The sequence below is a fragment of the Pelophylax lessonae genome (assembly GCF_965119305.1).
Source record: "Pelophylax lessonae genome assembly, chromosome: 13".
NCBI classification, from domain to species: Eukaryota; Metazoa; Chordata; class Amphibia; order Anura; family Ranidae; genus Pelophylax; species Pelophylax lessonae.
In genome coordinates, this window is record NC_138780.1 from 192513605 (window position 1) to 192540255 (window position 26651).

A 26651-nucleotide genomic window follows, 5' to 3' on the forward strand; every position below is an offset into this window, starting at 1 on the left:
GCTATTCAATTAGGGGTTAACATCTACTTTAAAGATGCTTTTAAAGAACAATAAATGCTTGTGTGCAGCGGTTGCCAACCAGTGGTCTGTGGACCAAGAGAAAATGTTGGTGGTCCCCAGGGGTTCTGCCGCAAATGAACATTGTGGTGGATGTATACCACCCAATATTGTTTCCAGTGTTGTTCTCAATGCGCGCTGACAGTCCATACCATCGCATTGCTACCCAATGCCTCCTCTGTAGTTCTGGCTCCTGTGAACTCAGAGGGAGGTGCTGGGAGTAGTGCAGAGAGCAGGCGGTGAAGGAGGGGACTTCCAATGGCAGTCCTGATCACAGACTGTGGAGCTCAAGCAAATGGCTGGATAAGGAGGTGAGTTCAAATAATAAGTAAGGCACCAGTGTGATGCAGAGGGCAGAGAGCCAGAGTATTGTGTGTATAGGGCAGCGGGGGGGAGGGGGGGGGGAGAGCCAGAGCAATGTGTGTATAAGACAGCATTGTGATGTGATCCAGGGGGGAGGGGGGAAAGAGCCAGAGCAATGTGTGTATAGGAAAGCAGTGTGATCCAGGGGGAGGGGGGCAAAGAGACAGAGCTTTGTGCGTATAAGGCAGCAGTGTGATCCAAGTGGGAGGGGGGGGCAAAGAGCCAGAGCATTGTGCGTATAAGGCAGCAGTGTGATCCAGGGGGAGCTGAGAGCCAGAGCATTGTGTGTATAAGGCAGCAGTGTGATGTGGGGGGAGGGGGGCAGAAAGCCAGAACATTGTCTGTATAAGACATGTAAAATTCATGTTAGTGGTCTGCAGGATTCAAAATTGTGAGTTTATGGTCTGTGAGTCAATGCGACCACCAACGGTGCCGGATTTGTTAGAATAGTCTCACAATCTTCACATTCTGTCCCCTGCTGCTGTGTCCAGGGCCATGTCTGGGGATCCCAGCATGAACCTTATTTAAGTTACTTGCAGAGTTCAAGTAACAAATGGACAGTCCCTACATCTTTAGCGGTGGTGTCTGCGCAAGACCAACCTGTAAAGTGGCCAATATGGGCGGTCCCTGCATATTTAGAAGTGGGGTCTGAGCAGGACCAGCCTACAAAGTGGGCATTGTAAACTAGGTGGATGAAATGGAATTGTGGGTGGCAATTGGGGAACACATTGTTGGTAAGTATGCATTTGGTGGCCTTCCCTGGTGCCTGCACTTTGCGGTTAGCAGCTTTCGATGTGTATTATTAGTATGACCTGCCGGGGTTACCTCTGCGACTAGTAAAATATCCATCTCTAAGAATTTCAGTATAACACATCTGCTTTTATTATTTGGCATATCTGCTGTATACATTTGGAATGCAAACACTTGCACAGTCATTACCGATTCCAGATACTCTCCTACCCCAATCCTGCCCTCACAGGCTTACGATCTATTATTAATAGATAAATGCAAAACCAGCATTTATTTGTGCGGAGCTGTACTAAAATATTAACATACAGCCAGGTTAGTGTAATGTTCTGGTACCTTTGGGTACCCTAATTACTCTTTCATAAGTGTATGCGCCCCACCATTCTCTTTTGGTAAGGTGCGCATACACCTTTAAGACTGATGCTGTCATCACTGAGCGCCGGACTGGATGGCTATTTAGATCGCCGGCTCTCACTCACATGTGTTCGTTCAAACTGCTTTGTGCCTTGATGCTAACCTGTCTAGAAGCTCTCATGCTTGCAAGCATACCTCGCTGTCGGAACCACGCTGCGCTGATCCCTGTATCCCGCTACCGGATCATCCGCTCTTGCCGAACCTCTCCTCTGCTACATTGCTATTAGTGAGAAGTACCCCACAGGGGAAACCTCTATAACCTTTATACTAAAGCTTACACTATCTAGCTCTGCATACTAAGGACTATTACTACATCTGCATTATCTAAGATTGCTAGCTCTTGAGCCTACTACCACCTGTTCTTGCACTGGGTTGATCTCTCTTGTATGTCCACCTGCTACTCTGTCATCTGCTACCATACATGATTGCTAAACCTATCTGCATCCCATCTGCTACTATCTTACTTTCAAGAACATTTCCTTTCAAGTGTCTGTCATCTACCATCTCTACCCAACCTGTCTCTTCAGCCTATCATCACTGTGTTACTATATACATAAGTCACTCTAGGAAACATCTTATTGAGTGTGTGTATTTACTTGCTGAATTGAGATCATCCACACATGATGAGTCATTGAGAGTTGGGATTGGTGTCTCAGCGTTTCTCTACATGACTACTGAAGTGGAATATTTCTGCAGCTGAAAATCCACATCATACGTAAAACGCAGGAGCGTTACAGTTAGCAGCCAGGGGTTCATAAATAAAGAGGGATTGAAGGAGAAAGGAAATAATAGCTGCATTCACTGGGGAAAATGCTACTTCACGCTCCCTCCAGTACTGTGCACATGTGATCTGTGATACAGGGGAGTATCAGAATTCCAGCTGGTTGATTCTTTCCTTTTCAAAGCAGCAATTGATTCTGGAAATGCATCTACCTTTAACCACTTAAGCCCCGGAAGATTTTACCCCCTTCCTGACCAGGGCCTATTTTGCGATTCGGCACTGCGTGAATTTAACGGACAATTGCGCGGTCGTGCGACGCTGTACCTAAGCAAATTTGACATGCTTTTTTCCCCACAAACAGAGCTTTCTTTTGGTGGTATTTGATCACCTGTGCGATTTTTTGATCATGCGCTATAAACAAAAAAAGGGCGTCAATTTTGCAAAAATAACAATATTTTTCACATTTTTTATATGAAATTCCCAAAAAAAATGTAAAAATCAAAATTTTTAACATTTTCGGCCAATTTGTTTTATGCTACATATGTTTGGTAAAAAAAAAAAAATCGCATAAAGCGTAATTTGATTGGTTTGCACAAAAGTTATCGCGTTTACTAAGGTAAAGATTTTTGTAATTTTTGTTGTTTTTTTTTTTTTTTAACGAGTAATGGCGGCGATCTGCGATTTTTTTTTGCAGGACTGCGACATTGCGGCGGACAGATCGGACCCTTGACTGACATTTTTGGCACTTTTGGGGTTACCAGTGACATTACTACAGTAATCAGTGCTATACATATGCACTGTTACTGTAAAAATGACACTGGCAGTGAAGGAGTTAACTGTATTGGAGAGGGAGGGGTTAAGTGTGTCCTAGGGGCATGTTTCTAACTGTGATTGGCTGTGGCTACTAGTGTAAGAACAGAGATCAACGGTCCTACATAGTAGAACCGTCTGATCTCCATTCTTACACAGGGAAGAATGACAGGCGGCTTTGTTTACATTAGCCGCCTGCCTTTCTTCCGGTGTAACGGACGATCGGGAGTGCCCGGCGGACCACACGCGTGGGGGGGGGGTCCGTGACCGTGCGGGAGCGTGCCTCCGGCGGCGCGCGCTCGCTCCCTGGAGCCTCACAGGCTAGTAACTTAGTACTACGTCGCTTTGCCTGTGAGGGGCTGACCGCCGCAGTAAATAGTCATGCAGGGGTCGGCAAGCGGTTAAAGGTATTTATAGCGCCATCACTGACAAATCTCATGTAGAGAATACCCGGATATTATGCCATGCAGGTCCTTATTGTCCTTTGCAATGCTTTGCAGAAAAATATCAGGAACAGAGGCCGAAATTTGAACTATTTTAACTATTTCTTTTTTTAGGACAAAATGATTTTCTGAAGTAAATAAAGTGCTGAGTACTTACCTGGGTATGTACAGGGTCTGTGAGGGAGAGGGAGAGTGTGAATAGGGCAACGAGTCTGCAAAAAAAAAAAACACAGAAATCAGTTTTAGTGACCTCAAAAGATCCTTATAATAACACAAATGAATAGCTCTGATAATCTGCTCATTGATTGGTTAAAAACCCAAATTAAAAAGGCAATGCAAGGTTGTTTTGCACGCCCCAGCTCTGTAACATGAGACCTAACTGGAATTATTTAATGAGCCCACAAATTATAGTGCTGATAAAATGATGTAATCTCTTTGTAGTAAATGGATAGGCTGCGTTATCAGTGATGTCACTGCTCTCTAGCAAATGGGTAGGCTGCATTCTCAGTGATGTCACCAGTCTCTAGTGAATGGATAGGCTGCATTCTCAGTGATGTCACCGGTCTCTAGTGAATGGATAGGCTGCATTCTCAGTGATGTCACCGGTCTCTAGTGAATGGATAGGCTGTATTCTCAGTGATGTCACCGGTCTCTAGTGAATGGATAGGCTGCATTCTCAGTGATGTCACCGGTCTCTAGTGAATGGATAGGCTGTATTCTCAGTGATGTCACCGGTCTCTAGTGAATGGATAGGCTGCATTCTCAGTGATGTCACCGGTCTCTAGTGAATGGATAGGCTGCATTCTCAGTGATGTCACTGCTCTCTAGTGAATGGATAGGCTGCATTTTTAGCGATGTCACCGGTCTCTAGTGAATGGATAAGCTGCATTCTCAGTGATGTCACCGTTCTCTCTAGTGAATGGATAGGCTGCATTCTCAGTGATGTCTTCGCTCTCTAGTGAATGGATAGGCTGCATTTTTAGCGATGTCACCGGTCTCTAGCGAATGGATAGGCTGCATTCTCAGTGATGTCTCCAGCCTCTAGTGAATGGATAGGCTGCATTCTCAGCAATGTCACCAGCTCTAGTAATTGCATAGGCTGCATTCTCAGCGATGTCAATAGTCTCTAATGAATGGATAGGAGGCTTTCTAAGTGATGTCACCGGTCTCTAGTGATCAGATAGACTGCATTCTCAGTGATGTCACCGGTCTCTAGTGAATGGATAGGCTGCATTCTCAGTGATGTCACCGGTCTCTAGTGAATGGATAGGCTGCATTCTCAGTGATGTCACCGGTCTCTAGTGAATGGATGGGCTGCATTCTCAGTGATGTCACTGGTCTATAGTGAATAGATAGGCTTCATTCTCAGTGATGTCACCGGTCTCTAGTGATCAGATAGACTGCATTCTCAGTGATGTCACCGGTCTCTAGTGAATGGATAGGCTGCATTCTCAGTGATGTCACCATTCTATAGTGAATGGGTAGGCTGCATTCTCAGTGATGTCACCAGTCTCTTGCGAATTGATAGGCTGCATTCTCAGTGATGTCAGCGGTTTCTAGTGAATGGATAGGCTGCATTCTCAGTGGTGTCACCGCTCTCTAGTGAATGGATAGGCTGCATTTTTAGCGTTGTCACCGGCCTCTAGTAAATGCATAGGCTGCATTCTCAGCGATGTCCCCACCCTCTAGTGGATGGATAGGCTGCATTCTCAGTGATGTCACCGCTCTCTAGTAAATGGATAGGCTGTATTCTCAGTGATGACACCGGTCTCTAGTGAATGGATAGGCTGCATTCTCAGTGGTGTCACCGCTTTCTAGTAAATGGATAGGGTGCATTCTCAGTGATGTCACCGGTCTCTAGTGAATGGATAGGCTGCATTCTCAGTGATGTCACCTGTCTCTAGTAAATGGATAGGCTGCATTCTCAGTGGTGTCACTGCCCTCTAGTGAATGGATAGGCTGCATTCTTAGTGGTGTCACCGGTCTCTAGTGATTGGATAGGCTGCATTCTCAGTGATGTCACCACTCTCTAGTGAATGGATAGGCTGCATTCTCAGTGGTGTCACCGGTCTCTAGTGAATGGATAGGCTGCATTCTCAGTGATGTCACCACTCTCTGGTGAATGGATAGGCTGCATTCTCAGTGATGTCAATGGTCTGTAGTAAATGGATAGGTTATACTCTCTAGGGAATACATAAGTTCAATTCTTTGGAAAATATAAAAATATTTCAGTCATTCATGGTATAAACAAGTTTCTTTTGATTTGCCCGGTCTGATAGCTTGCAGACTTTATATTAAGCCTCATCAACATTGAGGCCAAGAAAAAGACAAGTATTTAAATTTTTTGTTTTGACGTATTCAAGGTGATGAAAAAAATGCGCCGAGGCAATGAAAGAATGTTCCGTGAGCCTGAGATAAATGTGTCTTTAGGAGGGTTGTTAAGATTAAAAAACAAAAAACATTTTCTCTTGTTCTATGGAATCCAAAGAAATGTGTATTTTAACCCTTCTCCCGCTCTATCTGGCGATCAGAAGACGTCTCCGTGGGCCGTGCCGGGGACCTGGGGCCAGAAAAGTGCAGTGTGGATTGTTCTGCCAGTTCAGGCTTAATGAAACATTATTCTTGGCGCTCTGCGCCGGGGTCTCTGGGAAAGGAACGGTCTGCCGTAATGATTCATTAATTTGTGGAAAAACCTCAGGAAAAATAACGTACTGATTTCCCTTTCAATTAATTTCACATATTAGTCCTCCCCGCCCACCTATAGGTGAGCCCTCTCTAATGTGTTTAGCAGCCTAAAAGGAACACTTAATGCAAGCAGGATCAGTGTGCACTGTGCAGGGACAAAATCTACCTATTGAGAGCCTTTCATTTCCACTTCGGTATTCATTTTAAATGACTTAGCCATATGCTAAATTCCTAGAGCTGACAGTGAATGGATAGGCAGCATTCTCAGTGATGTCACTGGTCTCTAATGAATGGATAGGCTGCATTCTCAGTGATGTCACCAGTTTCTTGTGAATGGATAGGCTGAATTCTCATTTATGTCACCAGCCTCCAGTGAATGGATAGGCTGCATTCTCAGTGATGCCACTGCTCTCTAATGAATATATAGGCTGCATTCCCAGTGATGTCACTGGTCTCTAGTGAATGGATAGGCTGCATTCTCAGTGATGTCACCAGTCTCTAGTGAATGGATAGGCTGCATTCTCAGTGATGTCACCACTCTCTAGTGAATGGATAGGCTGCATTCTCAGTGATGTCACCAGTCTCTAGTGAATGGATAGGCTGCATTCTCAGTGATGTCACCGCTCTCTAGTGAATGGATAGGCTGCATTCTCAGTGATGTCACCGGTCTCTAGTGAATGGATAGGCTGCATTCTCAGTGATGCCCCCAGTCTTTAGTGAATGGATAGGAGGCTTTCTCAGTGATGTCACCGGTCTCTAGTGAATGGATAGGAGGCTTTCTCAGTGATGTCACTGGTCTCTAGTGAATGAATAGGCTGCATTGTCAGTGATGTCACTGGTCTCTAGTGAATGGATAGGTTGCATTCTCAGTGATGTCACTGCTCTCTAGTGAATGGATAGGCTGCATTCTCAGTGATGTCACCGCTCTCTAGTGAATGGATAGGCTGCATTCTCAGTGATGTCTCCGGTCTCTAGTGAATGGATAGGCTGCATTCTCAGTGATGTCACCGGTCTCTAGTAAATGGATAGGCTGCACTTTCAGTGATGTCACCTGTTTCTAGTGAATCGCTAGTCTGCATTCTCAGTGATGTCACTGGTCTCTAGTGAATGGATAGGCTGCATTCTCAGTGATGTCACTGGTCTCTAGTAAATTGATAGGCTGCATTCTCAGTGATGTCACTGGTCTCTAGTAAATGGATAGGCTGCATTCTCAGTGATGTCACCAGTCTCTTGTGAATGGATAGGCTGAATTCTCTGTGATGTCCCCACTCTCTAGTGAATGGAAACGGGAACATTCTGCTGGGACAAAGCCTCCCTATCAAGTGTCTGTAATTTACATTCTGGTATTGATAGATTTAGTATTTGCTAAATTTCAAGAACTGATGGTATTAGCTGCTTGAAAATACAACCAATAAGCCCCCCAGTTCCTGCGCAGCGCTGTCAGCAGTGATTTTCTACATTCAAGCCGAAGGCTGTGTATGGCTCGGAGGTTCAATCAGTCCTAGTAGTAGGGAGTTTAGTATGTCTATATCCTAATCACACGTCTGCCCTCGTATATACATATCATTGCAAGCTATACACAGAAAAATATCATCACTCACTGATCGTCCGGGTTCAATAAACTAGATGAAGAAAGTTTATGTTCGTCTTTGAAGGAGAGCGACATTATCCAAACATTTCATCTCACTGATGATAATTTGGACAGTTCAGAGCTCAGATCTGCACAATGACAAAGCAGTGACCCCTGACACGATCGTGATCAGATATTTACTGGGTGTGCGGAGAAGATCGTTCACTGCACACTGCGCCTCTCACTCCATTTGTTGTCAGCACACTTTGGCTCTTATGAGGTTTTGTCTCTACAAATATTCCAGAAATTATCTCATATTTAATGTGGATATGAAGTCAATGACTAAAATCTCATGGAAGCTTTAACATGCTGAAGTTTACATTTTGCATTCCCTGGTTCTTGGTCACCTCCCTGACTAAGGCCCTTCTCCCCCGAACCCTTAGTTTGGCCGGGTGGTCCACTCTAGCAAGAGTCCTGGTGGTTCTAAACTTCTCCCATTTACAGGTGATGGAGGCCACTGTGCTCATTGGGACCTTCAATGCTGCAGACATTTTTATGTTCCCTTCCCCAGATCTGTGCCTCCATACAATCCTGTCTCGGAGGTCTACAGACAACTCCTTGGACTTCATGGCTTGGTTTTAGTTCTAAAAAGCCCTGTTGACTGTGGGATCTTGTATAGACAGGTGCGTGTTTTTCCAAATCATGTCCAATCAACTGAGTTTACCACAGGAGGACTCCAATCAAGTTGTAGAAATAGCTCAGGGATGATCAGTGGAATCAGGATGCACCTGAGCTCAATTTTGAGTGTCATAGCAAAGGTTGTGATACTTATGTACATGGGAATTTTTCCACTTTTTATTTTTAATAAATCTGCAAAGATGTCACATAGTTAGTGAGGTTGAAAAAAGACATCAGTCCATCCAGTTCAACCTATGATGTGTGTGTGTGATGTTAACCGTACATTGTATACCCCTGTATGTTGTGGTCTTTAACCACTTGCCGACCGCCGCACGACTATCTACGTCGGCGGTCAGCCCCTCACAGGCAAAGTGACGTAGGGCTACGTCACTAGCTTGTGAGGGTCTAGGGAGCGAGCGCGCGCCCCCGGAGGCGCGCTCCCGCTCCCGAGTGGTCACGGACCCCCCCGCGCGTGTGACCGGCGGACCCGATGTCCGCCGGCCACTCTGCGATCGGCGGGGGAGAGGGAGAAAGTCAGGCAGCTTGTGTAAACAAGCTGCCTGTCATTCTCCTCGCTGTATGAGAGCTGATCACATGGATCTACTATGTAGATCCGTTGATCACTCTGCATACAGCTGAAGCCCCAGCCAATCACAGTTAGAATCACGCCCCTAGGGACACACACAGCCCCTCCCTCTCAAATAAAGTTAACCCCTTCACTACCAGTGTATTTTTACAGTAACAGTGCATATGTATAGCACTGATTACTGTAGAAATGTCACTGGTAACCCCAAAAGTGTCAGAAATGTCAGTCAAGGGTCCGATCTGTCCGCCGCAATGTCGCAGTACCGCAAAAAAAATCGCAGATCGCCGCCATTACGCGTTAAAAAAAAAAACAACAAAAATGACAAAAATCTTTCCCTTAGTTAGTAAACGCAATAACTTTTGCGCAAACCAATCAAAATACGCTTTTTGCGATTTTTTTTACCAAACATAGGTAGCATAAAACAAATTGGCCGAAAATTTTAAAAAATTTTGATTTTTACATTTTTTTTTGGGGGAATTTCATATAAAAAAAAGGGAAAAATATTGCTATTTTTGCAAAATGGACGCTCTTTTTTTGTTTATAGCGCGTGATCAAAAAATCGCACAGGTGATCAAATACCGCCAAAAGAAAGCTCTGTTTGTGGGAAAAAAAGGACGCCAAATTCGTTTAGGTACAGCGTCGCACGACCGCGCAATTCTCCGTTAAAGTCACGCAGTGCCGAATCGCAAAATACCCCCTGGTCGGAATGGGGGTAAAATCTTCCGGGGCTTAAGTGGTTAAGGTGCCCATCTAATAGTTTTTTTAAACTATCGATGCTCCCTGCTGATACCACCGCTTGTGGAATAGAATTCCACATCCCCACTGCTCTGACAGTAAAGAACCCCCTACGTATTTTAAGGTTAAACACTTTTTCCTCTAGTTTTAGTGAGTGGCCACGTGTCTTATTGTATCTCCTTTCTCTGAATAGTTTGTTCCTTATGCTCGGGTCACCAGTACAGTATTTGTACATTGATATCATATCCCCCCTCAATCGTCTCTTCTCCAGAGAGAATAAGTTCAGTGCTTGTAGTCTTTCCTCATAGCTGATGTCCTCCATTCCCCTAATTATTTTTGTTGCCCTTCTCTGGACTCTCTCCAATTCCAGCACATCCTTCCTGAGGACCGGTGCCCAGAACTGGACAGCATACTCCAGATGTGGCCGGACCAGAGTCTTGTAGAGCGGGAGAATAATCTCTTTATTTCTGGAGTGAATCCCCTTTTTTATACATGCCAGTATTTTGTTGGCTTTGCTTGCAGCGGCTTAGCATTGCATGCCACTGCCAAGCCGGTCGTTCACCAGTACCCCCAGGTCCTTTTCCAGCTTAGATTCACCCAGAGGTTCTCCCCCTAGTGAGTAGCTTGCGTTTGTGTTTCTGACGCCCAAGTGCATTACTTTACATTTTTCAACATTAAACCTCATCTGCCATGTAGTTGCCCACCCCGTTATTTTGTTCAGGTCCGCTTGTAAGGTTTCCACATCCTGCATAGAAGATATTGGCAAGCTTAGTTTAGTATCATCCGCAAATACTGAGATTGTACTAGATATCCCCTCCTCAAACAAACTTCTTTTACGTTGTCATTATGGAGTATTGTTTGTAGAATGTTGAGAAAAATAATGAATGTAATCCATTTTGGAATGAGGCTGTATCAAAAAATGTGGAAAGAGTGAAGCGCTGTGAATACTTCCCGGATTCACTGTTTATTGTATCAGAGACTTTACAGTTTCAAGCATCCCTGCTCTTCATCAAGCTGTCAGTCAGAAGAGCAAGGATGCTTGCAACTGTACAGTCACTGATACCATGTATGTGATTTCAATGGAATTCTGTTTGGAAGTAAAAGAAATTACATCCGGAGATTGTATCCTTCTTTATTGATACTTATTCACGGTGGATGAGCGGGAGCCCACCAATCATATGGTCTCCTGTTTGGACTACTAAACACAGGGAAAGTGACTCACCCTACAAATTATATGTATATATTAGTGATCGACCGATTATCGGCAATACCGATATATCGGTGGCCGATATGCACTTTCCCCGATCTATCGGAATCGGCTTTTGGAGTTACCGATATTGCCGATATTTCGGGAAAGTGCTTGTACCGGAGTGATGCCTGCAGCTAGAGGCATCACCCCGGTACCAGCGTCCATAGCCGACTGTCTTGTAATGACAACCGATGCGGCTGAGAAGCCGCACGGCTGTCATTCCAAGGAGCGGGAGGGGACGTCCCCCCCTCCCGCGGCTCACCCGGGAGACCCGGGCATCTTACCTGCAGGGCCGCCAAAGAGAAGACACCGCATTCGACTCTGACCGGGTCTCCATTTTTTTAAATTCGGCACAGAGTACCCGGAAGTGATGTCATGACATGACATCACTACCGGGTACTGGCGGCGCCGAATTAAAAAAGACTTACAGCATTCAAAACAGCCAAACTTGGCATTTTGAATGCTTTTAAATGCAGAGGAGGGGTTTAGGGTCTTTTAGACCCCGGTATCCCTCCACCACAGTACCTGTAGTCATTAAAAAAAAAAAAAAAAAATTTTAATGCCCGAAAATATCGGCCAAAATTGGCCGATACCAATATCCTATGACCAAAATATCGGTATCGGCGTTAAAAAAACGATATTGGTCGATCAATAATATTTATATATATATATATATATATATATATATATATATATATATATACACATACATATACACACACACACGTGATCCACTCCCGCGTGGGGAGCGCACATGCACCATCGGCGGCTCGCTTCTGCTGTGAATTACACACAGCGGAAGATGATCGGAGGTGCATGGTACTCGATGTCCTCCAGCACCCACCAATCATCAGGTGACAGAACAGCGATCTGCCTATGTACACAAGGCAGAGCTCCATTCTGACAGGAGGGAAGGGATGGATCCTGTGTCTCTGCAAAGCAGGGAATAAATTCCATCTCTTCCCCTAGTAAAAGCACCTAACACAGTACACAAACACTGGCTAAGCACACAGCTCCTGATGTAAACCCCTTTTCCTGCCAGTGTCATTAGTACAGTGACAGTGCATATTTTTAGCACTGATCACTGTATTAGTGTCACTGGTTCCAAAAAGTGTAAAAAGTGTCAGTTAGTGTCCGAACCCCTGCCGCAATATCGCAGTCCTGCTATAAGTCGTTGATCGCCGCCATTATCAGCAAAAAATATATAAAATAAATAAAAATATCCCATAGTTTGCAGACACTATAACTTTTGCGCAAACCACTCATTATACACAAATTGGGATTTTTAGTTAACCAAAAAATATGTAGTAGAATATATATTGGCCTAAATTTAGGAAGAAATTAAATTTTTTTAATAGATCAGTTTTTTAGCAGGAAGTAAAAAATATTAGTCAACAGTCTCTGACCATCCCCTGTAGTATACCTGCATTCTCCGATCATCTACTTGTTTTGTTTTTTGTTTTTTTTTTCCAAAATTGAAGGTCTTTTTTTTGTTTATAGTGCAAGAAAATTATCAAATACCATCAAAAGAAAGCCCTATTTGTTGGAAAACAGGACATACATTTTATTTAGGTATAGCGACACACAACCAAGCGATTGTCAGTTAAAGTAACGAAGTGCCTTATTGCAAAAAAAATGACCTGGTCATGCCTGCAGTCTCTGACCATCTCCTGTAGCATGTCTGCAGTCTCTGGCCATCTCCTGTAGAATGCCTGCAGTCTCTGGCCATCTCCTATAGCATGCCTGCAGTCTCTGACCATCTCCTGTAGCATGCCTGCAGTCTCTGACCATCTCCTGTAGCATGCCTGCAGTCTCGGACCATCTTCTGTAGCCTGCCTGCAGTCTCTGACCATCTCCTGTAGCCTGCCTGCAGTCTCTGACCATCTCCTGTAGCATGCCTGCAGTCTCTGACCATCTCCTGTAGCATGCCTGCAGTCTCTGACCATCTCCTATAGCCTGCCTGCAGTCTCTGATCATCTCCTGTAGCCTGCCTGCAGTCTCTGACCATCTCCTGTAGCCTGCCTGCAGTCTCTGACCATCTCCTGTAGCCTGCCTGCAGTCTCTGACCATCTCCTGTAGCCTGCCTGCAGTCTCTGACCATCTCCTGTAGCCTGCCTGCAATCTCTGACCATCTCCTGTAGCATGCCTGCAATCTCTGACCATCTCCTGTAGCATGCCTGCAATCTCTGACCATCCCCTGTAGTATACCTGCAGTCTATGATCGTCTGCTGTAGGATATCTGTAGTCTCCTATGATTACCTGTAGTATGTTTGCAATCTCTGACCTTCTCTTGTATTATGATTACAGTTTCCAACTATCCCTGCGTCACGTCCTCAGTCTCAGACTATCTCCTTAACCACTTGCCGACTGCCGCACGACTATATACTGTGGCAGTCAGCCTCTCCTGGGCAAAGTGATGTATGGGTACGTCACTCGCCCACGAGCCTGTAGGAGGCGCGCTCCCGCCCCCGCTCGTTCACTAACATCCCTGCGCGTGTGACCGGTGGCTCCGATGTCCGCCGGCCACTCGCGATCTCACTCAGGAGAGGGAGAAAGACAGACGGCTGATGTAAACACAGCTGTCTGTCATTCTCCCTTAGATCATCACTGAGGCTATGCGATCCTGCTATGTAGGATCGTATGTCTCTGTGATGATCTAACAAGCCACGCCCCCCTGACAGAATCACGCCCCTAGGGACACACTTAACCCCTTAATCACCAATAAAGTTAACCCCTTCCCTGCCAGTGTAATTTTTACAGTAACAGTACATATTTATAAACAGGTGGGGGGTACTGCGCTTCTGGGTTGATAGTCTATGAACTGTGCTTAATAAAAGTGCCTATCACAATAAAGGAAGGGAACTATAGCATATGTGGGTGATTTAAATAAATAAGATAAATCTGTACTCAAATAAAAAATACTTCAGTGCTAAAATAATGACACGGCACTCTATAAATATATGAATAAATAAGAAAATAGAAACCACTTAAAGTGCTGATAATGCTATAGTGACAAATAAAGTGCTCAGGTGCATATAAATAAATATATTAGACAAAAGTTAAAAGTGTCCTCAGTGCTCCACAAAAATCCAACAATCTGGGTGAAATATAGTCCAAATGGTTAGGGTAAGTGTTCAAGTGGGGGGAATTATCCACAGGTGCTGCTCCTTCACCTAACACCGTGCTTAGGGTAGTGGGGTACTTCTCCTCAACCCCTCTAAGTGTTCTAGCAGCTCACCTTAAGGTCTAAGGGTAAAGGCCTTATAGTTAATCCAGGGGGCTCCTCTCCAATCCTATATCGTGCTCCACTAGGGCCAGGTATCTGGGTTGCTGCGGGTGGGCTGGCTCCCTCTCCAGGCTCCCAGTGGTCTCAGTGGATCTCAAAACAAAGGCTCGAAATAGTGCAAGTATGTCATGGATAACGGGGTGCTCAAGCGCTGCAACTTCCTGTACACCCGGCTCGGTCGCACTGCGCATGCTCACATTATTTTAGCACTGCAGTATTTTTTATTTGAGTACAGGATTTATCTTATTTATTTAAATCACCCACATATGCTATAGTTCCCTTCCTTTATTGTGATAGTCTATGAACTGTGCTTAATAAAAGTGCCTATCAACCCAGAAGCGCAGTACCCCCCACCTGTTTATGATTTTGACACTGTATGGTTATCGGTTTTGGTACTAGCAGCATCTGGGACCTATACCAACCCTTTTAAATCGTTCTCCCCAGACAGCGCAGGACTCACCACACTACTCTCAGTACATATTTATAGCACTGATTACTATAGTAATGTCACTGGTACTCCCAAAAGTGTCAAAAATGTCAGTCAAGGGTCCGATCTGTCCACCGCAATATCGCAGTCCCACAAAAAAAAAAAAAAAAAAAAAAAATCGCAGATCACCGCCATTACTAGTTTAAAAAAAAAAAAAAAAACAATAAAAATGACATAAATCATTCCCGTAGCAATAATTTTTGCGCAAACCAATCAAAATACACTTATTGCGATTTTTTTTTTTTACCAAAAATATGTAGCATAACACAAATTGGCCTAAAATGTTAAAAATTTTCGATTTTTACATTTTTTTTTTGAGAATTTCATATAAAAAATGTGAAAAATATTATTTTTTCAAAATTGTAGCTCTTGTTTTTGTTTATAGCGCAAAAAGTAAAAATCGCACAGGTGATCAAATACCACCAAAAGAATGCTCTGTTTGTGGGAAAAAAAAGGCGTCAATTTAATTTGGGTACAGCGTCACACGGCTGCACAATTATCCGTTACAGTCACACAGTGCCGAATCGCAAAATAGGGCCTGGTCTTTGAGCAGCCAAATCCTTTGGGGCTTAAGTGGTTAAAGCTAGATACACAATACTGTATACAATTTTCTTTTGATTTTTTCTTTAAAGACTTACCAAAACCATATAATATGAGGTAAAATCTAAACACTTTCAATTTGTATGCAATCAGGCAGTCCCTTGCACTACATAGATGAAGGTAAATCTAAAGGACATCTACCAACAAAAGTTGTATAGTGTGTATCCAGCTTTAGTATGTCTGCAATGTCTGATCATCTCCTGTATCATGTCTCCAGTCTCTGATCATCTTCTGTATCATGTCTCCAGTCTCTGACCATCTTCTGTAGCATGTTCCCAGTCTCTGATCATCTCTTGTATCATGACCACAGTTTTCAACTATCCCCGTATCCTGTCCCCCAGTTTCTGACCATCACCTGTGCCATGTCTGCAAATGTTATTCTTTCCTAGAGAATAAGTGCTGAGCTAAAATCCATTAAACAGAAAAAAATATATATATTTAATATCCAAGTGTATGGTGTGTTAGTTTAGGGTTATGGTTTGCTTTAAGGGCTTCTATGGACATACAGATCACCCCTGCTAAAAAAATTGGCTGTAAAAAGGACGAAGAGATAAGTGAAATATAAAGAATGTTCAGGAAACCGGAAATATTGGGAACATTTTTTTGAGGTTTTTTTTTTAAATTTTAGATATCCAAAAGGAATTTCACTTATGGGTGAATCCCCGGAAGTTACAAAGTTACAACAACTGAAGTTCCAGCTGTGACCCTGCTGCAAAAATCTAAATCAGGGTTGTCTCACTCCTTTTATTGTAAATTTGGTTATGTATCATAAATAAAAAATTCAGCATCAGGCCTGAGACCCCCCCCCTGTGATGGCTGATAGTTGGGTGGAGCACACTGCTACAAATGCAGAGGAAAACTCCTTTAACAATCAAACAGCAGCATTTTCTACATAATCCGCAGCCACAAATAAAACCTCCCAGCTGTGGAGCGATCGTTAATCTTGGCAGGTAAAACGGATCATGGAAGAAATCAAGAATGATTTAGTCTGAGAGGTTATGAGGGTTGTGTGGTTTGGAGTATCTGCAGGGGATGATTGTATTACTAAGTAGAAATTCTCTTGAGTTACAAGTCACAGAGGAAGCGGTTTGACACAAAACAACATTTTTTTGTTTTCCACGAGCGGATTACGCAATGGGGAATGTTACTCGTAGCTGTACCCTAAACCACCACAAGGGGGAGGATATTCTCATTGGAGGCAAAGCACACAGCCAGGATGATGGGGAAGATCTGTAACCCAGGGCAACCAATAACGTTTGAAATAACTACAGAGAGGATTTGTAATTGGCTTCTGTAAGTTGCTTATTATTGCCTGCTGAGCTAATTCCATTCCAGCTAAGTCCATTCGATTTTCAGAGGAAAACCCAGTAACAAGTGCACTGAACTGGGGATGGGGGGGGGGGGGGGTGTGTATCCCAATGTACCCCTTTCCGTCTCATTGCTGTACACTACATGGTATTCCATTCAGTTTTAATTAAAAAAAATTTTGGCAACCGCAATTTTAAATAATAGATAAAACTAAACAAATGTCTACCATATCAAGAAAAACAAAAACGGATACAGCATCTCACAAAAGTGAGTACACCCCTCACATTTTTGTAAATATTTTATTCTATCTTTTCATGTGACAACACTGAAGAAATGACACTTTGCTACAATGTAAAGTAGTGAGTGTACAGCTTGTATAACAGTGTACAATTGCTGTCCCCTCAAAATAACAACACACAGCCATCAATGTCTAAACCGCTGGCAACAAAAGTGAGTACACCCCTAAGTGAAATATGTCCAAAATGGGCCCAATTAGCCATTTTCCCTCCCCGGTGTCATGTGACTCCTTAGTGTTACAAGGTCTCAGGTGTGAATGGGGAGCAGGTGTGTTAAATTTGGTGTTATCGCTCTCACTCTCTCATACTGGTCACTGGAAGTTCAACATGGCACCTCATGGCAAAGAACTCTCTGAGGATCTGAAAAAAAAAAGATTTGTTGCTCTACATAAGATGGCCTAGGCTATAGGAAGATTGCCAAGACCCTGAAATTGAGCCGCAGCACAGTGGCCAAGACCATACAGTAGTTTAACAGGACAGGTTCCACTCAGAACAGGCCTCACCATAGTCCACAAAAGAAGTTGAGTGCACGTGCTCAGCGTCATATCCAGAGGTTGTCTTTGGTAAATAAACGTATGAGTGCCCCCCCCCAGGTGGGGGGGTCAGCCTATCAGTGCTCAGACCATACGCCGCACACTGTATCAAATTGGTCTGCATGGCTGTCATCCCAGAAGGAAGCCTCTTCTAAAGATGATGCACAAGAAAGCCCACAAATAGTTTGCTGAAGACAAGCAGACTAAGGACATGGATTACTGGAACCATGTCCTGTGGTCTGATGAGACCAAGATAAACGTATTTGTTTCAGATGGTGTCAAGCGTGTGTGTCAGCAACCAGGTGAGGAGTACAAAGACAAGTGTGTCTTGCCTACAGTCAAGCATGGTGGTGGGAGTGTCATGGTCTGGGACTGCATGAGTGCTGCCATCACTGGGGAGCTACAGTTCATTGAGGGAACCATGAATGCCAACATGTACTGTGACATACTGAAGCAGAGCATGATCCCCTCCCTTCGGAGACTGGGCCACAGGGCAGTATTCCAACATGACAAAACACACCTCCAAGATGACCACTGCCTTGCTAAAGAAGCTGAGCGTAAAGGTGATGGACTGGCCAAGCATGTCTCCAGACCTAAACCCTATTGAGCATCTGTGGGGCATCCTCAAAGGGAAGGTGGAGAAGCGCAAGGTCTCTAACATCCACCAGCTCTGTGATGTCATCATGGAGGAGTGGAAGAGGACTCCAGTGGCAACCTGTGAGGCTCTGGTGAAGTCCATGCCCAAGAGGGTTAAGGCAAAATAATGGTGACCACACAAAATATTGACACTTTTGGGTCCAATTTGGACATTTTCACTTAGGGGTGTACTCACTTTTGTTGCCACTTTTGTTGTTTAGACATTAATGGCTGTGTGTTGAGTTATTTTGAGGGGACAGGAAATTTACACTGTTATACAAGCTGTACACTCACTACTTTACATTGTAACAAAGTGTCATTTCTTCAGTGTTGTCACATGAAAAGATAGAATAAAATATTTACAAAAATGTGAGGGGTGTACTCACTTTTGTGAGATACTGTATATAGAATAGGTGATTCTTAAGAATCAAAAAAAAAATGGATAGATAGAAACAAAAAACAAAAATTGATAAAAAAATAAAATAAGGAAATCTAGGTAGATGTCATAACGGTAGATGGATAAATAGGATGGATAGATCTTTTATGACAGATGGTTAGATAAATTGCTGTATGTTCGACAATGTTTGTAAAGAGTTTAGATGTTGGGCTCACAATTATTCTGTCATCACTGCGAGTCTGACTATTGGACTGAGCCTGACGTGGCCGACACAACCCACTCCAACATAGTCCAAATGGTCTCTGAAATGGATGACGATGCTTGTGAGTGCAGCACATTAATCGCTGCCTGACATGAGCTGCTCATCGCTGCCTGACATGAGCTGCTCATCGCTGCCTGACATGAGCTGCTCATCGCTGCCTGACATGAGCTGCTCATCGCTGCCTGACATGAGCTGCTCATCGCTGCCTGACATGAGCTGCTCATCGCTGCCTGACATGTGCTGCTCATCGCTGCCTGACATGTGCTGCTCATCGCTGCCTGACTTGTGCTGCTCATCGCTGCCTGACTTGTGCTGCTCATCGCTGCCTGACTTGTGCTGCTCATCGCTGCCTGACTTGTGCTGCTCATCGCTGCCTGACATGAGCTGCTCATCGCTGCCTGACATGAGCTGCTCATCGCTGCCTGACATGAGCTGCTCATCGCTGCCTGACATGAGCTGCTGAACGCTGCCTGACATGAGCTGCTCATCGCTGCCTGACATGAGCTGCTCATCGCTGCCTGACATGAGCTGCTCATCGCTGCCTGACACGAGCTGCTGAACGCTGCCTGACACGAGCTGCTGAACGCTGCCTGACACGAGCTGCTGAACGCTGCCTGACACGAGCTGCTCATCGCTGCCTGACACGAGCTGCTGAACGCTGCCTGACACGAGCTGCTGAACGCTGCCTGACATGAGCGGTTGCTTGCTGCCTGACATGATGAAATGTTGGCTTCCCTGTTTTGCTAATTTTATTCTGTCTGTCCAGCCTGCATGGACGGTCTTGAGGCACCCTTTAAAAACTATGAACGATCTTGAGGCATCCCATTCTCAAATGTAAAAACTATTCTAATAGTTTTGCATAACATAGCAACATCCACACAAGTATTAATCCCAGCGTTAGAGGTGATTTATTCTTCCACAGCAAATACACTTTTACAAACTGGTACTGACTAGTATTCCAATGTTTCTCTTCTCCCTCATTTTTTTCCACCACTCAGCTAAAGATGCCCTCAAGAAGTTTGTAATGGTGCCCAATAAAAAACCCATGGCTTTGTAAAACTAAAAGGCATCTTTATCCACACGCAGCTTGTATACCATTTTGGGGCAATTTTTAGGCATTTTGCCAAGGCCCCCCTGAAGAAACCTCAAGGCACCTTGCCTGAAAAAGACTGGTCTACACTTTTTGCCAGCTGCCTATGGAAAGCTCATGTAGACAACATTCCATGTGATCACAGTTCCCCCATGGAGTTGAGATAAATCAAATTAATTCCTCTTGTGCAACCCACAGACTTCAAGAGCCTGCACAAACAAGCAAGGTCAGAAATGCTATTTAGAAAGTGTTTTTTTTCCCCCCCTGGCCTTCCCTGCCAGAAAATTAGTAGATTTACTAAGCAAACTTCCTAATTCAAGTTTGAAGAAACCTATTCCTGTCCAGTTGCAGTGCATCCCTCCCAGTCTCAGCATTTTAGTGCGCCCAGGAGGGACAGGTGCAGCATCGAGCACTGCCAATAGAAGCTTGTTAAAGCCTACGGCAGGCTGCAGATGGACGAGGCTGATCATTCTACCGAGTATTAAGGGCTTTAGAGCCCCTATGCATTCAGGGATGAGGGTCCCTAAATGCACAGGGCCCCCCAAACGCTGCACCTGTCTCTCTCTGGTGCACTAAAAGGTTAGGAAGGACGCGCTGCATCTGGACAGCCCCAAGGTCAAGGTGCCTTAGGGGTTCAGATTTCCTGAATGTCGGTGGGCAGGTCAGTGACTTTCCTTCATTCATTGCCCCATGCAGCAAAAGCACCTCACCAACCACAATGCTATCCCTCACAGAACAACAAGGAGTCATTATAACCAAGTGAAAGAAGTGGACAGATTCAAGGCTGCAGATAACAATACCAAAAGTGAATCACATGCATGTGTTTTAAAAATCAGTGATTGGTATTTGGTGAATGTCACATTCACTGCAAAAAAAAAAAAAATCAGTTTAGGAACTTTTGATGTGCTTTGATGCTATCCAGCTGCCCCTCCCACTGCATAATTGCAATAATTTTATTTTTGTGAAATAAAAGGGATAACAAAGCGAAGATCAAGTCAGTGATGATCGAATCCTGCTGTAAAATCTACGAAGTTAACGCAAAGTTAAGGAGGAAATAAAATTAGCAAAAAAAAAAAAAGATAAATTCGCCAATGATCCAGAATGAGAAAACTGCATTGAGGCAACTGCTAGTTTATCAGAAAAACAATCCCTGAGTGTCAGCTTCATGGTCGGCCATGGAGGACATAGAAGGAGAAGCATAAATGGTACCTGAATTCCAGCATTTTGTGCTCTGGGCTCCCAGGCTGGAGGAGGAGGAGAGGCAGCCGAGGTTCAGTCTGTAGAGGAGAAGCTGGTGTCAGGAGGGAGGAGAAGCTTCCACTGGGGCTGAGCACACTGGACTGGAGGCTGTGGAGGCACCTGGTTCAGCTTAGCCTCTCGCTGGAACTCTGCATCAGACCAACTGCAAGAGGAATGCAAAATATGAGCATTTTCAGAGTATGCTAAACAATGCAAATAGGGGCCTCACAGATGGTTGTGATTAGCCAGTTCACCCACTGGCCAGACTCCTCACAACAATCTTGGGGTGACTGCCAAGCGGAGAAGGGGGGGAGCTCAACGACTTAACCCGTTAACTGCAAGTGACCCATCTCCTGTGGCTGCAGCAGCACCAGAAGTGTACGGGGAGAGGGAAGACCGAACAAAGATTAAATAGAGAACCTGCACCCTTTTTAAAGATTTTTTTTTTTTAAGCTTAAATCCAAGCAGTTATAAAAGAGAAATTAATGCACTAGTAAAATACAAAGGGTATCAGCCTCTTGTAGTCCCTTGTACAGCAGAGCTCAGATTTGGTGAGGGAGAATCAGCACAAGCTAAGGGAGATGCTTAACCTTTGGAAGTAGGTAAGAGGTGGAGGAGTTCCCAGTATCCCCCAGCAATACCCCTTATGTAAGTGTCAGGGCAAGCAATAACCATCAGTACTGCACAATGACCCCCAGCACTGGACAATAATAACCTCCAGCATCAGACAATAATAACCCTCAGCACCAAATAATGACCCTCCTGCACCATACAACAATGACCTCCAGCACCAGTCGATAAAATCAACCTCCAACACCACACAATAATGACCTTCAGAGCCAGACAAGACATTCAAAACTGGACAATAATGATCCCCAGCACTAGATAATAACTCCCAGCACCAGATAATAACAGCCCCCAGCAGCAGGTAATAATGACCCCCAGCAGCAGGTAATAATGACCCTTCAGTGCCAGATAATAACCCCCCAGCACCAGATAACTCGTAGCACCAAATAATTATGATCCCCGGCACCAGGTAATAACATCCCCCAGCACCAGATAATAATTGACCCCCCCAGCACCAGATAATAATTATCCCCAGCACCATGTAATAATAACCCCCAGCACCAGATAACTCCCACCATCGGATAATAATTATCCCAAGCACCATGTAATCATAACCCCCAGCACCAGATAATAATGACCCCCAGCACCAGATGATAATAAGCCCCCAGCACCAGATGATACCCCAACAGCACCAGATGATAAACCCTCAACACCATATAATAATAACCCGACAGCACCAGATATTAATGATCCCCAGCACCAGATAACAACAACCCCCTGCACCAGATGATAAAAAAAAAACCAGCATCAAATAATAGCCCCCTGCACCAGATGATAATAACCCTCCAGCACCATATAATAACCCACTAGCACCAGATAAGAATGATCCCCAGCACCATATAATAATAACCCGACAGCACCAGATATTGATGATCCCCAGCACCAGATAACAACAACCCCCTGCACCAGATGATTAAAAAAAAACCCCAGCATCAGATAATAATAACCCCCTGCACCAGATAAGAATGATCCCCAGCACCAGATGATAATAACCCGCCAGCACCTGATAATAAACCCCAGCACTAGATTATAACTTTCAGGCCCAGATAATAATGATCACCCCCCCTCCCCCCCCCCAGCACTAGATAATAATGACCACCCCCCCCCCCCCAACAGTACCAGACAATTATAACCCCCAGGCATTGGTTTTTAGCAGTTTTATTTACCTGAGCCCCCACCCCCACAAGGTTGCCCCTCTCCCCGAGCAGCAAGCTCTTCCTTTGACTGCCCTTGTGCACACCAGCCCAGACAAACTGCAGGAGATATAATTTTAAATTTGTAACTCAGATTCTGCAGCTGCTACTAGATATATCATTGTTGCTGGGGTGACACTTGCTGTTGGGGGGGGGGGGGGGGCGGGGTAGCACCGCTCTCAAACAATAGTAGAAAGCCAGAGAACTGGCCCTGGCTAGTAATGCAAGTGAAAAGTCACCAACTCCAGCCAAGAGCTGGCAAATACCCAGGGTACACTGATAGGAGGAGAGAGCAGAGTGACACAGAGAGAAGCTCATCAGTCTGCTGCTTCTCCTTTCACTATCCAATCACAGGCTGGGGAAGGAGAAAATCTGTAAGTGTTCCTTAAAGAGAGACTGACCTCTGGAGGATGTGCCTAAAAAAAAAAAAAAAAAAAAAATTCAGGCAGAGGGTAAAGGACTAGTCACCAATATTGCCTGTGACCTCCCTGAAGCTGATCTTTCCCCCCAATGCTGATGTAGTACCCTCCTAGGTAGGTGCTAGTGAGAGAGTATAGCTTTTGGCTCTGTCTGCTTACCAGAGGATCAGCAGGCAAATCTATATTGCTTTCTGTGTAGCAGAGAGTAGGATCTGTTAGTGAGGTCTGCTCAGTGTGCTCAGTGTGTGATTCATTGAGTCTAGAGAGTGTTTCACGCTGGTCCAATAGGGAGGCATGTTGGACAGTGGGAGGAAACCTGACCAATGGATACATAGGCTTTGATACAGTCCTGGTGATTGTAGAGACAGGCTGTCACGGTGCATTCTGGGATAATGTATAAAAGCCAGGAGCACATGTGCTATGGGGTCTTTGGCTGGAGAGCAGAGTCCCGGAGGGAGGGTAGCGGCTGCCTCCTCCTCTGTAGCAGTGGCACGTGGCATCAGGAGGTCGTTCTGAGGGCCAGAGGAACGGAGCTGAACCCAGAGGTCCAGGAAAGCTGACTGAGGGGGAGACACTGGAGACCCAAGAAAAACAGTATCGTGAGTACAGGGGATCGTGTCAAGGGGCCTGACCTGAGAGTGGCCATTGCGGAGTAAGATAGTCAGTGGATGGGTGTCAGTGGTCAAGAAAGAGGAAACTAGGAGAGTGTCCTGAAGATAACTTTAGTTCATCAAGTCATCTGAAAAGAGACTTAACCCTAAATCCACCAAGTGGCAAGGTGGATCAACAGCCTGTCTGTATCTACAGATAGATGTCCTTCAAACCTTGTGAATGGTTAGTTTGGAGTATCCCATTATTCCCTTCCCCCATCCCTATTTAAAATAAAACATCAACAAAAATAACTACAAACCCCTGGACTGATCATTGACTGAGCCAAGAAGTAAAGTGTTAAATTGTGAATGCCAGTAACCCATGGGGACCCGAAAGTGTAATATCCAGCAGTCCTCAAGGGGGCAGTGCTACACTGACTTACCATGCTTTGTTCTGTCTCTATATGGAGGCGGCCATCTTGGTAGAGGCAGGGTTTAGCCTTTGGTCAGAACCTTCAGCAAAGAGAACAGTGATCGGCATTGTGACATCTCCAAATCCATTAAGGCTGGCAGTGCCTTAGATCTCACACTGCAGATACACAAGGCTACAGAAAAGGAGTGCCTAGGCACCCTCACATACCAGGAAGTAGGTTTATATTTTAGGAGGAATTCCAGACAGAAAAGCACATCTTTTTAGGCTACTGCTTAGGTACAGCTAACATTTCCAGATGTTCCCTATAACAGGGCAAATCTTCACTTTTTGAGCTCAGATTTTACTTTAGCTGTAGTAAAGGAAAATCAGGTCTCCTGCCCTGTCAGGCAGACTTGTGCTGTATGGCAGAGCAGTGTAAATCTCAGGATTGTATGGACAGAAATACAAATCATTTATTTCAGTTATGTCGGTGATTAGCTGTTTGCCTGCAGTAAAACTTTAAAATATATACATGAAGGTGTTCACCCTAAGCCCTCAATTACATTGAATGAGGCTTTGAAATCATGCGACTTCATCTGAAATTGCACGATTTTAAAGCCGCATGTCAGTGCGAATTTAAATACATCTGTGCGACTTCATGCACAGATGTCTATGCAAGTTGGCGTTGCATCGATTTGGACATGGCCATTGCCGACAATAGGGTTCGACTTGTCAAATCACGACATGCCACTCCAATGGGAACGAGGGCTTAAGCTGAACTCCAGGATAAGTGATCCTTGTGTAGATCCATAGGTCATGTGTATTCCTCCTCGAATCTTGGTGTGCTTTGTGTATTTCTTCCAGATCTGTGCAGTAATCCAGTGTGAGACTTCCTGTAATAAAGACCTCTCACTGCTGATTTCTCTCCTTGTGCAGGGTGATTGGTCTTGTCTCCACCCCCTCCTGTAGTTTCCTTTAGTGGGTGGAGCTTGCTGAGCCCCTTCCACAGCTCTGCTCTCTGCACAGCGTATGTACAGTATGGGCACAGTGATGTTGTCACTAATACTTTTACAGAAAAAAAAGGGGGGGGTCCCTCTTTTTAGAGGTACTCCTCTTCTCTCCCCCCTTTTTCCATTATATTTGGGATGTTGGCACAAGTTTTGAATTGATCCAACCCTCACTTTGTCCTCCTAATACTTTTACAGGGGAATATCTGGGGTTGCAAAGGCATTTGGTGCACACAAAGTGAATTTGTATCTATGTGACTAATGAGGAATACACCAATCAGTCATCATTGTATGACCACCCAATATAACACATCAAGGCATGGACTCCACTAGACCTCTGAAGGTACACTGTGGTATCTGGCACCAAGCTGTCTAGAGGACGTTGGGCCCTCAGGCCACCCTCAAGAAGTCTGTTTCTGTTTGGTCAGAGACATTCACACTAGTGTGGCCTACTGGAAGATCATTTTGTAGGGCTCTGGCAGGGCTCATCCTGTTCCTCCTTGCACAAAGGAGCAGATACCGGTCCTGCTGATGGGTTAAGGACCTTCTATGGCCCTGTCCAGCTCTCCTAGAGTAACTGTCTGTCTCATGGAATCTCCTCCATTCTCTTGAGACAAGAACCTGGAACCTGGCAATGGCACGTAATGATGTGCCATCCTGGAGGAGTTGGACTGCCAGTGCAACCTCTATAGAGTCCAGGTATGACCTCATACTACCAGTAGTGACACTGACCCTAGCCAAATGCAAAACTAGTAAAAAAACAGTCAAAAAAAGGAGTAGGGAAAAAAATGTCAGTGGCCTCCACCTGTAAAACCATTCCTGTTTTGGAGGTCGTCTCATTGTTGCCCATCTAGTGCACCTGTTAATTTAATTAACACCAAAGCAGCTGAAATGGATTATCAACCCCCTCTGCTACTTAACTGACCAGATCAATATCCCAGGGGTTTAACTGACTTGATGCTATACTCTGATTAAAAAGTGTTCCTTTATTTTTATTTTTGAGCAGTGTATATTGCTAAAGGTGTTATTGACATGAAATATTCACATAACAACCCATGCATTCTTTACGTACAAAGAAACCAAAACAAATACGTTCAGAAATGAAGTTACGAAAACTGAAAATTTATTGGTACAAAATCCTTTGTTGGTAATTACAGCTTCACGACGCCTCCTATATGGAGAAACTATTCGCATGCGTTGCTCAGGTGGGA

General features: G+C 44.6%; 1 protein-coding gene across 1 annotated transcript in view; it reads right to left on the bottom strand.

The window, feature by feature from the left end:
* FBLN5 (fibulin 5) overlaps positions 1-21484 on the bottom strand; it is a 78537-nt gene extending 57053 nt beyond the window's left edge. Inside the window, exons 1-2 of the mRNA XM_082275444.1 lie at positions 21163-21484; positions 3713-3767 (exon numbers count right to left, since the gene is read on the bottom strand). Coding sequence (XP_082131570.1) covers positions 3713-3767; positions 21163-21176 — 69 coding nt within the window. The 5' untranslated portion in view covers positions 21177-21484. The remainder of the gene's footprint in view (positions 1-3712; positions 3768-21162) is intronic.
* Between the last annotated feature and the right edge of the window lie 5167 nt (positions 21485-26651).